We start from the raw sequence: 16,223 nt of genomic DNA on the forward strand, positions 1-16,223 counted from the left end.
ACCAGTCCTCATCCCTCAACTATAGTTCACCTGTGCACGGGGACAGCAACGTGGCCGCTCTGGAGAGAGATGTGATTTTCAGACAGGATTGACTCGCAGGTACGGATATTGACCATTTGGTGAATTGTGTGCGTTCAGATTCCTTAACTTGCAAGATCAGTCGCCTTTCACAATGCAGGTCTTAAAAGTCAAATGGAAACTATAAACTGACAGCCAATGATACCTTGAAGTCAGTAAAGTGATTGTTTTTCAGTCGGCGTGTGTGCTTCGCATCCTTCCATTACATTTGTATTTCATCTCCAGCAAGCGAGATAGCTCAGGCACCCCTAAGGAAAGTTATGTTCATCAAAGGCCTTCCTCATACTGACGACCCTCGACTGGACGTTACCTCTAACTTTCGCCTTGTTTCCACACTCTCCACCCCCCCCCCCCCCCACGCCCAACGTTTCACCTCCTCCCCCCACCCAACTTTGTCAGGTAGGGAAACTGTAACTCACTCTCAGAGTACAGGATGATCACAGTGATGGTGAAGATTATCGATGCAATGAGAGTTCCCCAGGCCAGCTTCTTCCAGGCGCTCCCACAGAAGGTCTGCGAAGACGACGCTGTGGGCACAAAGCACACGTGAATGTTACTCATCCAGACACTGAGGGCGTGGGTGGAAGGAGGCGAGGCGGTGAGAGAAAGGCTGGCGAGCCGTGGCTCCCCCAGAAATAACCAGGTGGTGGGGCAAGTGAGCCACAGGGTCCTGGGACCCGCAGCCACAGACTGGCAAACCAACAGGGTTGGATTAGAGTCTTCGAACACTAACTACAGCAGAGAAACAGGATTTGAGACAGCATTTAAGACAAGTTTGGCTAGATTTTTGCATAGTCGGGGAATTAAGGATTATGGGGAAAAGACAGGGAGGTGGAGATCAGCCCTGATCTTATTGAATGGTGGGGCAGGCTCAACGGGCCAGATGGCCGACTCCTGCTCCTAGTCGTACCTTCCAAATATTCAGAACTGACTTGCACTACCTTACTTCCCCTGTTCTATTTTCTAATTATGATTTATAATTTAAATTTTTATTATATTTACTTCGATTTGTACTTCAGGGAGCGCGAAGCGCAGAAACAAATATCACTGTGATGATTGTACGCTCTAGTATCAATTGCTTGGTGACAATAAAGTAAGGTAGTTCTTATGTTAACAGGTCCTTACAACCCAGGACGGCCTTCTTCTCATTGCTGTGATCACAGGGCGAGGACAGCATCTCCAGAGGACCAACACGCACAAAATGCTTGCCAGGCAGCATCTACAGAACAGCCGATATTTCGGGCCAAGACCTTTCATCAGTACTGGAAAGGAAGGGGGGGTGTCAGGAGCCAGATTAAGGGTGGGGAGATGGGGGGGAAGAGTACAAGCTGGGAGGTGATAGGTGAGACCGAGTGAGGGGGGAGAGCATTCTCCCTGGTCCCATCGACCTCCACCCAGACCATATCCCTCTAAACCCCTCCCCATCCATGTATCTATCCAAACTTCTCTTCAATGCTACAATTGCACCCACCCCACTCATTTTCCTGCACTCCAGCGAATCAAACTCCAACCTATTCAACCTCTCTCCATAACTCAGGTCAAGTCCCAGCAACATCTTTGTACATTTTCCCTGTACTCCTTCAATCCTGTCGGTGTCAAACACACAAAATGCTGGAGGAGCTCAGCGGGCCAGACAGCATCCATGGAAAGGAGTAAACGGTCGACGATTCGGGCCGAGACCCTTCATCAAAGTGCTGACTGTGTACTCTTTTCCAAAGGTGTTGCCTGAGCATTCTGTGCGTGTGGCTCTGGACTGACAGCGTCTGCTGACTGTCTCCTGTTATTGATATCGTTCCTCCAGAGAGATGGCCTGAACTGCCCAAATGCTCCAAGTTCGGCCTCACCAGCCTCAACATAACATCCCAACCCCGTGCTCAATACTTCGATTTATCAAGGCCAATGTGCCAAAAGCCTTCTTTACAACACTATCTACTTCTGATGCCACTTTCAAGAAATGATGGATCTGTATTCCCAGACGCCTTTGTCCCTCGCTGTGTAAGTCCCACATTGATTTGTCCTCCCAAATTGCAACACTTATCTGCACTAAAAGTTCAAGGTAAGTTTACTATCAAGGTGCGTATATGTCTCTGAGATCCATCTTCTTGTGGGCATTCACGGTAAATACCAAGAAGCTCGATTGAATCACAAAGATGGACAAAGAACCAATGTGCAAAGGAAGACAAACTGGTAAATGGAGAAAGACAGAAGGACAGAAAGAAGGCAAAAAAGAAAGGAAAGAAGGAAAGAAAGAAGGATGGAAGGAGAGCAAGAAGGAAATAAAGAAGGAAAGGAAGAAATCTGAGAACATGAGTCGCAAGCTACTTAAAAGTGCGTCCACAGGTCGTGAGATCAGTGCTCAATGTTGAAGTGAGTGAAATTCCATCTGCATTTTCTCAGCTGGACGAGATCCTGCTACAACCTTCCTTGACATCCAGAACACCCCCAGTCTTGTTATCATCTGCAAACTTGATAGAAACAGAAACATAGAAAACCTACAGCACAATACAGGCCCTTCAGCCCAAAAAGCTGTGCCGAACACGTCTTTACCTTAGAACTACCTAGTCTTACCCACAGCCTCTATTTTCTGAGCTCCATGTATCTGTCCAAGAGTCTCTTAAAATACCCTATCATTTCCACCTCCATCACCGTTGCCGGCAGCCCATTCCACGCACTCACCACTCTCTACGTAAAAAAACTTACCCGACATCTCCTCTGTACCTACTCCCCAGCACCTTAAAACTGTGCCCTCTCGTGTTAGCCATTCCAGCCTTGGGAAAAAGCCTCTGACTATCCACACGATCAATGCCTCTCATCATCTTATACACCTCTATCAGGTTACCTCTCATCCTTCATCGCTCCAAGGAGAAAAGGCCAAGTTCACCCAACCTATTCTCATAAGGTACGCTCCCCAATCCAGGCAACATCCTTGTAAATCTCCTCTGCACCCTTTCTATGGTTTCCACATCCTTCCTGTAGTGAGGCGACCAGAACTAAGCACAGTACTCCGGGTGGGGTCTGACCAGGGTCCTATATAGCTGCAACATTACCTCTCGGTCCTTAAACTCAATCCCACGATTGAAGAAGGCTAATGTATCGTATGCCTTCTGAACCACAGAGTCAACCCGTGCAGCTGCTTTGAGTGTCCGATGGACTTGTCCCCAAACTCCCTCTGATCCTCCACACTGCCAAGAGTCTTACCATTAATACTATATTCTGCCATTATATTTGACCTCCCAAAATGAACCACCTCACACTTACCTAGGTTGAACTCCATCTGCCACTTCTCAGTCCAGTTTTGCATCCTATCAATGTCTTGTAGTAACCTCTGACAGCCCTCTACGCTATCTATAACTCCCCCAATATTTGCGCCATCAGCAAATTTACTAACCCATCTCTCCACTTGCTCATCCATGTCATTTATAAAAATCACGAAGAGAAAGGATCCCAGAACAGATCCCTAAGGCTCACCACTGGTCACCGACCTCCATACAGAATATGACCCGTCTGCAACCACTCTTTGTCTTCTGTGGGCAAGCCAGTTCTGGATCCACAAAGAAATGTCCCCTTGGATCCCATGCCTCCTAAATTTCCCAATGAGCCTTGCATGGGGTACCTTGTCAAATGCCTTGCTGAAATCCATATGCACTCCATCTACTGCTGTACCTTCATTGACATGTTTAGTTACACCCTCAAAAAATTCAATCAAACTCGTAAGGCACAATCATCCTTTCACAAACCCATGCTGACTATTCCTAATCATATTATGTCTTTCCGAATGTTCTTAAATCCTGCCTCTCAGGATCTTCTCCATCAACTTACCAACCACTGAAGAAAGATTCACTGGTCTATAATTTCCTGGACTATCTCTACTCCCTTTCTTGAATAATGGAACAACATAGACAACCCTCCAATCCTCCGGAACCTCTCCCGTCCCCATTAATGATGCAAAGATCATCGCCAGAGGTTCAGCAATCTCCTCCCTCGCCTCCCACAGTAGCCTGGGGTACATCTCATATGGTTCTGGCAACTTATCCAACTTGATGCTTTCCAAAAGCTCCAGCACATCCTCTTCCTTAATATCTACATGCTCAAGCTTTTCAGTCCACTGCAAGTCATCCCTAAAATCACCAATCCTTTTCCGTAGTGAATACTAAAGCAAAGTCCTCATTATCTCTGCTATCTCCTCCGGTTCCATACACACTTTTCTACACTTGACTGGTCATATTCTCTCACGTCTTATCCTCTTGCTCTTCAAATACTTGTAGAATGCCTTGGGGTTTTCCTTAATCTTCTCCACCAATGCCTTCTCATGGCTCCCTCTGGCTCTCCTAATTTCTTTTTTAAGCTCCTTCCTGTTAGCCTTATAATTTTCTAGATCTCTATCATTACCTAGTTTTTTGAACCTTTCATAAAGCTCTTCTTTTCTTCTTGACAAGATTTACAACTGCCTTTGTACACCACGGTTCCTGTACCTTACCATCCTTTCCCTGTCTCATTGGAACGTACCTATGCAGAACTCAATGCAAATATCCCTTTCCTTTCAGCTAGTCCTGATGAAGGGTCTCAGCCTGAAACGTCGACAGCGCTTCTCTCTATAGATGCTGCCTGGTCTGCTGCGTTCCACCAGCATTTTGTGTGTGTTGCTTGAATTTCCAGCATCTGCAGATTTCCTCGTGTTTGCAAATATCCCCTGAACGTTTGCCACATTTCTTCCGTACGTTTCCCTGAGAACATCTGTTTCCAGTTTATGCTTCCAAGTTCCTGCCTGATAGCTTCATATTTCACCTTATTCCAATTAAACACTTTCCTAACTTGTCTGTTCCTATCCCTCTTCAATGCTATGGTAAAGGAGATAGCATTGTGATCACGATCTCCAAAATGCTCTCCCACTGAGAGACCTGACACCTGATCAGGTTTATTTCCCAATACCAGAATAAATACAGCCTCTCCTCTTGTAGGCTTATCTACATGTTGCATCAATAAACCTTCCTGAACACACTTAACAAACTCCACCCCATCTGAACCCCTTGCTCTAGAGAGATGCCAATCAATATTTAGGAAATTAAAATCTCTCACCATGACAACCCTGTTATTATTACACCTTTCCAGAATCTGTCTCCCTATCTGCTCCTTGATATCCCTGTTACTATATTGGGCAGTCGATAAAAACACCCAGTAGAGTATGACCCCTTCCTGTTTCTAACTTTCACCCACAGAGACTCCATAGACAATCCCTCCATGACTTCCTCCCTTTCTGCAGCCGTGACACTATCTCTGATCAACAGTGCCACAGTCCCACCTCTTTTGCCTCCTTCCCTGTCCTTTCTGAAACATCTAAAACCTGGCACTCGAAGCCATCCAAGTCTCTGTAATGGCCACAACATCATAGTTCCAAGTATTGATCCATGCTCTAAGCTCATCTGCTTTGTTCACTATACTCCTTGCATTAAAATAGACACATCTCAAACCATCGGTCTGAGTGCGTCCCTTCTCTATGCCTGCCTATCCTCCCTTTTGCACTGTCTCCAAGCTTTCTCAGGGTTGTGCATGGTGACACGTGTAAATTCTGCTTTGAACTTTGAATGTCTTTCCAATAACAAGGGTCGACCAAAACGTCTCACAATTATCTGGGTCATCAACAACGACCTTTACAACTGCAATATACATGACTGTGCAAAAATCTTAGGCACATATACGTAGCTAGGACGCCCAAGACTTCTGCACAGTACTGTGGTAATTTTATGTATTGTTCTGTACTGCGGCCGCAAAAAAAAATCATGACACATGTGAGCGATGACAAACCTGATTCTGATAGGGGTTTCTATTGTGGACTGAGAGAGTGGGAAGGGGCAGGGAGAGGGGAATCATGGTTGGGAAAAGGGGAAGGGAGAGGGGAGGAAACTGGAAGCACTAGAGAGACATTCTGTGATGATCAACAAACCAATTGCTTGCATTCAAATGACCTTGCCTGGTGTTTCAGGGCTGGGTGCGTCTGCACCCACGCCACCTCCACCAACCCCCCCCCCCCCCCCGCCCCCGGTGCTACCACTTCTTCCACACTGCGGCGCTCCACCCTCACCATTTCCAACGGCATTTGCTCCTGCCCAGATTTACACACTTGTTCCCCGGTTCACGTTGACAAATTCGGTACTGGGCTTCTTAGCCATATATATGTGCTAAAGATCTTTGCAGCAGTGTGTACTGTCTACAAGATGCACTGCAACAACACACCAGAGTTCCTAAGGCAGCACCTTCCGGACCCACGACCACTACCATCTAGAAGGACGAGAGAGGCAGATACATGGGAACACCACCACTTGGAAATCCCCCTCTGAGTCACTCTCCATCCTGACTTGGAAACATATCACCGTTCACCCATTGCCGATGGGTCAAAATCATGGAGTTCCCTCCCTAACGCCACTGTGGGTGTCCCTGCATCATCAGTCCTGACAAAGGGTCTCGGCCCAAAATGCAGACTGCTCACTCTTTTCCACAGATGCTGCCTGGCCTGCTGAGATCCTCCAGCGTTTTGTGTGAGATTGTCCAGTATTTAGTGTGTGTTGCTCAAGATTTACAGCATCTGTAAAACCTTTTGGGTCTCTGTTGGAGAGCTCACCCACAACACATCCTTTCTAGGCAGAACGAGCTGCAGAGAGCTGTGAAAATCACTGCAGCACCTCACATTCAGATTTACTTACCACACGTAGGTTGAAACATACAGTGCACTGGGCCGTTTGCGTGGACAGCCTATGCGCCCGTGGGGGTGGGGGCAGCCTGCAAGCATTGCCACCCACACTGGCGCCAACATAGTATGCCCACCATGCTGGGCAGAACAACACAGAATGCTACAAAGCAGCACATTCTCCCCTCCCCTCTAGTGCTCGATCCGCAGGGCAGGTCAAGGTCTCCGAGACACGGGGCCCCCAACTACCCGGAGTGCTTGGCAGAACAAGAAACAAAAAAAATCAAGAGCAAACCAAGCCCCTTTCCTCCTCCCACCTAGTGCTCGAACCTCAGGCCAGGCCTCTTTCGGCCTCCAACCTCCCACAAATTTGTGGACTCAGAGACTTTGGGCTGTTACGAATGTGCCACAGCTCTGAGGGGCCGAAGGGTGCGGGGTAGCCCCCCTCCTTTGTGAGAATCGCAAGATCACTATTAAGTCAGTTCGGGAGACCCAGGAAATGAGAGAAAGACATGCAGAATCCACAAAGAGTTGGAATGTGTCCTGCCCTCCAAAAGGCAGACCCATTGATACCGGCTATTGTCTCTTGGAGACGGACTTGTGTATTGCATCCTGTACTGTGCATCGAAGCCCCAGGCAATGAACCGAGGAGGAGGTTGGTGGAGGGATTGTATCATCCCAACCTGATTGACACCTGAGACCCTGTGAGTCAGGATAAAAAGAGGGTCTGTGGGAACAGCCCCTCAGACGCACCAGAAGAAACGCTAATGATCTCGTAATAGCAAAAACCAGTGGAAGTCCACGTGCGTCCTTTTCCATTTGCCCCGGAATCGGTGGGCCCTGTAACACGGCAGAATGTTTTTTAGCTAACAATGGGGAAATCAACTCCCAACGACTCTCGAAGGATTGACATCATAAAAGGAATGGGCAAGTTTTAACCGGTCTTTCTCTCCAACCAAAAAGCTGCAGCTTGAATGAACTGAGTGACTTTTATATTTCCATCGGACAATACATTATCCCCTAGACAACGATAGAGCTATTTCTTATTGATTACTATTAGACCCGCGCTTTTAGATTTAGTATTGACGACGTATATTATCTGTAAGTTTGCCTTGATATTATTTTGTGTATTTTTATCAATAAATACTGTTAAAAATAGTACCATCAGACTTCAACGGACCTCTCATCTTTGCTGGTAAGTGACCCAGTTACGGGGTACGTAACAGGGCCTTCAACTACCCAACAGACTCATAGAGGCAGAGACATTGGTTCTCAATTTCTGAACTTATGTTCGACCTTTGGTCTTTGATCGTCAATATCGACTCCTGGACTTGCCAACAATTGGTCTCTGAGCTCCAGACCTCAAGCTCTACGCTTGCCAACAACAGGACTCCAAATTCAAAGCCTCAAGCTCTGCACTTGCCAACAACAGGACTCCAAATTCAAAGCCTCAAGCTCTACGCTTGCCAACAACAGGACTCCAAATTCAAAGCCTCAAGCTCTACGCTTGCCAACAACAGGACTCCAAATTCAAAGCCTCAAGCTCTGCACTTGCCAACAACAGGACTCCAAATTCAAAGCCTCAAGCTCTGCACTTGTCAACAACAGGACTCCAAATTCAAAGCCTCAAGCTCTGCACTTGCCAACAACAGGACTCCAAATTCAAAGCCTCAAGCTCTGCACTTGCCAACAACAGGACTCCAAATTCAAAGCCTCAAGCTCTGCACTTGCCAACAACAGGACTCCAAATTCAAAGCCTCAAGCTCTACACTTGCCAACAACAGGACTGCAAATTCAAAGCCTCAAGCTCTGCGCTTGCCAACAACAGGACTCCAAATTCAAAGCCTCAAGCTCTGCACTTGCCAACAACAGGACTCCAAATTCAAAGCCTCAAGCTCTGCACTTGCCAACAACAGGACTCCAAATTCAAAGCCTCAAGCTCTGCACTTGCCAACAACAGGACTCCAAATTCAAAGCCTCAAGCTCTGCACTTGCCAACAACAGGACTCCAAATTCAAAGCCTCAAGCTCTGCACTTGCCAACAACAGGACTCCAAATTCAAAGCCTCAAGCTCTACGCTTGCCAACAACAGGACTCCAAATTCAAAGCCTCAAGCTCTACGCTTGCCAACAACAGGACTCCAAATTCAAAGCCTCAAGCTCTGCACTTGCCAACAACAGGACTCCAAATTCAAAGCCTCAAGCTCTGCACTTGCCAACAACAGGACTCCAAATTCAAAGCCTCAAGCTCTACGCTTGCCAACAACAGGACTCCAAATTCAAAGCCTCAAGCTCTACGCTTGTCAACAACAGGACTCCAAATTCAAAGCCTCAAGCTCTGCACTTGCCAACAACAGGACTCCAAATTCAAAGCCTCAAGCTCTACGCTTGCCAACAACAGGACTCCAAATTCAAAGCCTCAAGCTCTGCACTTGCCAACAACAGGACTCCAAATTCAAAGCCTCAAGCTCTGCACTTGCCAACAACAGGACTCCAAATTCAAAGCCTCAAGCTCTGCACTTGCCAACAACAGGACTCCAAATTCAAAGCCTCAAGCTCTGCACTTGCCAACAACAGGACTCCAAATTCAAAGCCTCAAGCTCTGCGCTTGCCAACAACAGGACTCCAAATTCAAAGCCTCAAGCTCTGCGCTTGCCAACAACAGGACTCCAAATTCAAAGCCTCAAGCTCTGCACTTGCCAACAACAGGACTCCAAATTCAAAGCCTCAAGCTCTACGCTTGCCAACATCAGGACTCCAAATTCAAAGCCTCAAGCTCTGCACTTGCCAACAACAGGACTCCAAATTCAAAGCCTCAAGCTCTGCACTTGCCAACAACAGGACTCTAAATTCAAAGCCTCAAGCTCTACGCTTGCCAACAACAGGACTCCAAATTCAAAGCCTCAAGCTCTACGCTTGTCAACAACAGGACTCCAAATACAAAGCCTCAAGCTCTGCGCTTGCCAACATCAGGACTCCAAATTCAAAGCCTCAAGCTCTACACTTGCCAACAACAGGACACCAAATTCAAAGCCTCAAGCTCTACGCTTGCCAACAACAGGACTCCAAATTCAAAGCCTCAAGCTCTGCACTTGCCAACAACAGGACTCCAAATTCAAAGCCTCAAGCTCTACACTTGCCAACAACAGGACTCCAAATTCAAAGCCTCAAGCTCTACGCTTGCCAACAACAGGACTCCAAATTCAAAGCCTCAAGCTCTACGCTTGTCAACAACAGGACTCCAAATTCAAAGCCTCAAGCTCTACGCTTGCCAACATCAGGACTCCAAATTCAAAGCCTCAAGCTCTGCACTTGCCAACAACAGGACTCCAAATTCAAAGCCTCAAGCTCTGCACTTGCCAACAACAGGACTCTAAATTCAAAGCCTCAAGCTCTACGCCTGCCAACAACAGGACTCCAAATTCAAAGCCTCAAGCTCTGCACTTGCCAACAACAGGACTCCAAATTCAAAGCCTCAAGCTCTACACTTGCCAACAACAGGACTCCAAATTCAAAGCCTCAAGCTCTACGCTTGCCAACAACAGGACTCCAAATTCAAAGCCTCAAGCTCTACACTTGCCAACAACAGGACTCCAAATTCAAAGCCTCAAGCTCTGCACTTGCCAACAACAGGACTCCAAATTCAAAGCCTCAAGCTCTACACTTGCCAACAACAGGACTCCAAATTCAAAGCCTCAAGCTCTACGCTTGCCAACATCAGGACTCCAAATTCAAAGCCTCAAGCTCTGCACTTGCCAACAACAGGACTCCAAATTCAAAGCCTCAAGCTCTGCACTTGCCAACAACAGGACTCTAAATTCAAAGCCTCAAGCTCTACGCTTGCCAACAACAGGACTCCAAATTCAAAGCCTCAAGCTCTGCACTTGCCAACAACAGGACTCCAAATTCAAAGCCTCAAGCTCTACACTTGCCAACAACAGGACTCCAAATTCAAAGCCTCAAGCTCTGCACTTGCCAACAACAGGACTCCAAATTCAAAGCCTCAAGCTCTGCACTTGCCAACAACAGGACTCCAAATTCAAAGCCTCAAGCTCTACACTTGCCAACAACAGGACTCCAAATTCAAAGCCTCAAGCTCTGCACTTGCCAACAACAGGACTCCAAATTCAAAGCCTCAAGCTCTACACTTGCCAACAACAGGACTCCAAATTCAAAGCCTCAAGCTCTACGCTTGCCAACAACAGGACTCCAAATTCAAAGCCTCAAGCTCTACGCTTGCCAACAACAGGACTCCAAATTCAAAGCCTCAAGCTCTGCGCTTGCCAACAACAGGACTCCAAATTCAAAGCCTCAAGCTCTGCGCTTGCCAACAACAGGACTCCAAATTCAAAGCCTCAAGCTCTGCACTTGCCAACAACAGGACTCCAAATTCAAAGCCTCAAGCTCTGCACTTGCCAACAACAGGACTCCAAATTCAAAGCCTCAAGCTCTACGCTTGCCAACAACAGGACTCCAAATTCAAAGCCTCAAGCTCTACGCTTGCCAACAACAGGACTCCAAATTCAAAGCCTCAAGCTCTGCGCTTGCCAACAACAGGACTCCAAATTCAAAGCCTCAAGCTCTGCGCTTGCCAACAACAGGACTCCAAATTCAAAGCCTCAAGCTCTGCACTTGCCAACAACAGGACTCCAAATTCAAAGCCTCAAGCTCTACGCTTGCCAACAACAGGACTCCAAATTCAAAGCCTCAAGCTCTACGCTTGCCAACAACAGGACTCCAAATTCAAAGCCTCAAGCTCTGCACTTGCCAACAACAGGACTCCAAATTCAAAGCCTCAAGCTCTACACTTACCAACAACAGGACTCCAAATTCAAAGCCTCAAGCTCTGCACTTGCCAACAACAGGACTCCAAATTCAAAGCCTCAAGCTCTGCACTTGCCAACAACAGGACTCCAAATTCAAAGCCTCAAGCTCTACACTTGCCAACAACAGGACTCCAAATTCAAAGCCTCAAGCTCTGCACTTGCCAACAACAGGACTCCAAATTCAAAGCCTCAAGCTCTGCACTTGCCAACAACAGGACTCCAAATTCAAAGCCTCAAGCTCTGCACTTGCCAACAACAGGACTCCAAATTCAAAGCCTCAAGCTCTGTACTTGCCAACAACAGGACTCCAAATTCAAAGCCTCAAGCTCTGCACTTGCCAACAACAGGACTCCAAATTCAAAGCCTCAAGCACTGCACTTGCCAATGGCAGAACTCTGAACTCCTCTGCACTTGCCAACAACAGGACTCCAAATTCAAAGCCTCAAGCTCTACACTTGCCAACAACAGGACTCCAAATTCAAAGCCTCAAGCTCTACGCTTGCCAACAACAGGACTCCAAATTCAAAGCCTCAAGCTCTACGCTTGCCAACAACAGGACTCCAAATTCAAAGCCTCAAGCTCTGCGCTTGCCAACAACAGGACTCCAAATTCAAAGCCTCAAGCTCTGCGCTTGCCAACAACAGGACTCCAAATTCAAAGCCTCAAGCTCTGCGCTTGCCAACAACAGGACTCCAAATTCAAAGCCTCAAGCTCTGCACTTGCCAACAACAGGACTCCAAATTCAAAGCCTCAAGCTCTGCACTTGCCAACAACAGGACTCCAAATTCAAAGCCTCAAGCTCTATGCTTGCCAACAACAGGACTCCAAATTCAAAGCCTCAAGCTCTACACTTGCCAACAACAGGACTCCAAATTCAAAGCCTCAAGCTCTACGCTTGCCAACAACAGGACTCCAAATTCAAAGCCTCAAGCTCTACACTTGCCAACAACAGGACTCCAAATTCAAAGCCTCATGCTCTATGCTTGCCAACAACAGGACTCCAAATTCAAAGCCTCAAGCTCTACACTTGCCAACAACAGGACTCCAAATTCAAAGCCTCAAGCTCTACACTTGCCAACAACAGGACTCCAAATTCAAAGCCTCAAGCTCTATGCTTGCCAACAACAGGACTCCAAATTCAAAGCCTCAAGCTCTACACTTGCCAACAACAGGACTCCAAATTCAAAGCCTCAAGCTCTACGCTTGCCAACAACAGGACTCCAAATTCAAAGCCTCAAGCTCTACAATTGCCAACAACAGGACTCCAAATTCAAAGCCTCAAGCTCTGCACTTGCCAACAACAGGACTCCAAATTCAAAGCCTCAAGCTCTACACTTGCCAACAACAGGACTCCAAATTCAAAGCCTCAAGCTCTACGCTTGCCAACAACAGGACTCCAAATTCAAAGCCTCAAGCTCTACGCTTGCCAACAACAGGACTCCAAATTCAAAGCCTCAAGCTCTGCACTTGCCAACAACAGGACTCCAAATTCAAAGCCTCAAGCTCTACGCTTGTCAACAACAGGACTCCAAATTCAAAGCCTCAAGCTCTGCACTTGCCAACAACAGGACTCCAAATTCAAAGCCTCAAGCTCTACACTTGCCAACAACAGGACTCCAAATTCAAAGCCTCAAGCTCTACACTTGCCAACAACAGGACTCCAAATTCAAAGCCTCAAGCTCTGCACTTGCCAACAACAGGACTCCAAATTCAAAGCCTCAAGCTCTGCACTTGCCAACAACAGGACTCCAAATTCAAAGCCACAAGCTCTGCACTTGCCAACAACAGGACTCCAAATTCAAAGCCTCAAGCTCTGCACTTGCCAACAACAGGACTCCAAATTCAAAGCCTCAAGCTCTACGCTTGCCAACAACAGGACTCCAAATTCAAAGCCTCAAGCTCTGCGCTTGCCAACAACAGGACTCCAAATTCAAAGCCTTAAGCTCTGCACTTGCCAACAACAGGACTCTAAATTCAAAGCCTCAAGCTCTACGCTTGCCAACAACAGGACTCCAAATTCAAAGTCTCAAGCTCTGCACTTGCCAACAACAGGACTCCAAATTCAAAGCCTCAAGCTCTGCACTTGCCAACAACAGGACTCCAAATTCAAAGCCTCAAGCTCTACACTTGCCAACAACAGGACTCCAAATTCAAAGCCTCAAGCTCTGCACTTGCCAACAACAGGACTCCAAATTCAAAGCCTCAAGCTCTGCACTTGCCAACAACAGGACTCCAAATTCAAAGCCTCAAGCTCTGCACTTGCCAACAACAGGACTCCAAATTCAAAGCCTCAAGCTCTGCACTTGCCAACAACAGGACTCCAAATTCAAAGCCTCAAGCTCTGCACTTGCCAACAACAGGACTCCAAATTCAAAGCCTCAAGCTCTGCGCTGGCCAACAACAGGACTCCAAATTCAAAGCCTCAAGCTCTACGCTTGCCAACAACAGGACTCCAAATTCAAAGCCTCAAGCTCTACGCTTGCCAACAACAGGACTCCAAATTCAAAGCCTCAAGCTCTGCACTTGCCAACAACAGGACTCCAAATTCAAAGCCTCAAGCTCTGCACTTGCCAACAACAGGACTCCAAATTCAAAGCCTCAAGCTCTGCACTTGCCAACAACAGGACTCCAAATTCAAAGCCTCAAGCACTGCGCTTGCCAACAACAGGACTCCAAATTCAAAGCCTCAAGCTCTGCACTTGCCAACAACAGGACTCCAAATTCAAAGCCTCAAGCTCTGCACTTGCCAACAACAGGACTCCAAATTCAACGCCTCAAGCTCTGCACTTGCCAATGGCAGAACACTGAACTCCTCTGCACTTGCCAACAACAGGACTCCAAATTCAAAGCCTCAAGCTCTACACTTGCCAACAACAGGACTCCAAATTCAAAGCCTCAAGCTCTACGCTTGCCAACAACAGGACTCCAAATTCAAAGCCTCAAGCTCTACGCTTGCCAACAACAGGACTCCAAATTCAAAGCCTCAAGCTCTGCACTTGCCAACAACAGGACTCCAAATTCAAAGCCTCAAGCTCTGCACTTGCCAACAACAGGACTCCAAATTCAAAGCCTCAAGCTCTACGCTTGTCAACAACAGGACTCCAAATTCAAAGCCTCAAGCTCTGCACTTGCCAACAACAGGACTCCAAATTCAAAGCCTCAAGCTCTACACTTGCCAACAACAGGACTCCAAATTCAAAGCCTCAAGCTCTGCACTTGCCAACAACAGGACTCCAAATTCAAAGCCTCAAGCTCTGCACTTGCCAACAACAGGACTCCAAATTCAAAGCCTCAAGCTCTGCACTTGCCAATGGCAGAACTCTGAACTCCTCTGCACTTGCCAACAACAGGACTCCAAATTCAAAGCCTCAAGCTCTACACTTGCCAACAACAGGACTCCAAATTCAAAGCCTCAAGCTCTGCACTTGCCAACAACAGGACTCCAAATTCAAAGCCTCAAGCTCTGCACTTGCCAACAACAGGACTCCAAATTCAAAGCCACAAGCTCTGCACTTGCCAACAACAGGACTCCAAATTCAAAGCCTCAAGCTCTGCACTTGCCAACAACAGGACTCCAAATTCAAAGCCTCAAGCTCTACGCTTGCCAACAACAGGACTCCAAATTCAAAGCCTCAAGCTCTGCGCTTGCCAACAACAGGACTCCAAATTCAAAGCCTTAAGCTCTGCACTTGCCAACAACAGGACTCTAAATTCAAAGCCTCAAGCTCTACGCTTGCCAACAACAGGACTCCAAATTCAAAGTCTCAAGCTCTGCACTTGCCAACAACAGGACTCCAAATTCAAAGCCTCAAGCTCTGCACTTGCCAACAACAGGACTCCAAATTCAAAGCCTCAAGCTCTACACTTGCCAACAACAGGACTCCAAATTCAAAGCCTCAAGCTCTGCACTTGCCAACAACAGGACTCCAAATTCAAAGCCTCAAGCTCTGCACTTGCCAACAACAGGACTCCAAATTCAAAGCCTCAAGCTCTGCACTTGCCAACAACAGGACTCCAAATTCAAAGCCTCAAGCTCTGCACTTGCCAACAACAGGACTCCAAATTCAAAGCCTCAAGCTCTGCACTTGCCAACAACAGGACTCCAAATTCAAAGCCTCAAGCTCTGCGCTTGCCAACAACAGGACTCCAAATTCAAAGCCTCAAGCTCTACGCTTGCCAACAACAGGACTCCAAATTCAAAGCCTCAAGCTCTACGCTTGCCAACAACAGGACTCCAAATTCAAAGCCTCAAGCTCTGCACTTGCCAACAACAGGACTCCAAATTCAAAGCCTCAAGCTCTGCACTTGCCAACAACAGGACTCCAAATTCAAAGCCTCAAGCTCTGCACTTGCCAACAACAGGACTCCAAATTCAAAGCCTCAAGCACTGCGCTTGCCAACAACAGGACTCCAAATTCAAAGCCTCAAGCTCTGCACTTGCCAACAACAGGACTCCAAATTCAAAGCCTCAAGCTCTGCACTTGCCAACAACAGGACTCTAAATTCAAAGCCTCAAGCTCTACGCTTGTGAACAACAGGACTCCAAATTCAAAGCCTCAAGTTCTGCACTTGCCAACAACAGGACTCCAAATTCAAAGCCTCAAGCTCTACGCTTGTCAACAACAGGACTCCAAATTC

The 16,223-nt window shown here is 47.2% G+C and overlaps 1 protein-coding gene across 1 annotated transcript in view; it reads right to left on the reverse strand.

Moving 5' to 3' along the window:
* The window catches only part of LOC140724369 (CD209 antigen-like protein C), a 210,839-nt gene that overhangs the window by 31,299 nt on the left and 163,317 nt on the right, over positions 1-16,223 (reverse strand). Inside the window, exon 2 of the mRNA XM_073038813.1 lies at positions 498-605. Coding sequence (XP_072894914.1) covers positions 498-605 — 108 coding nt within the window. The remainder of the gene's footprint in view (positions 1-497; positions 606-16,223) is intronic.

Source organism: Hemitrygon akajei, unplaced genomic scaffold, assembly GCF_048418815.1.
Source record: "Hemitrygon akajei unplaced genomic scaffold, sHemAka1.3 Scf000198, whole genome shotgun sequence".
Lineage (NCBI taxonomy): Eukaryota > Metazoa > Chordata > Chondrichthyes > Myliobatiformes > Dasyatidae > Hemitrygon > Hemitrygon akajei.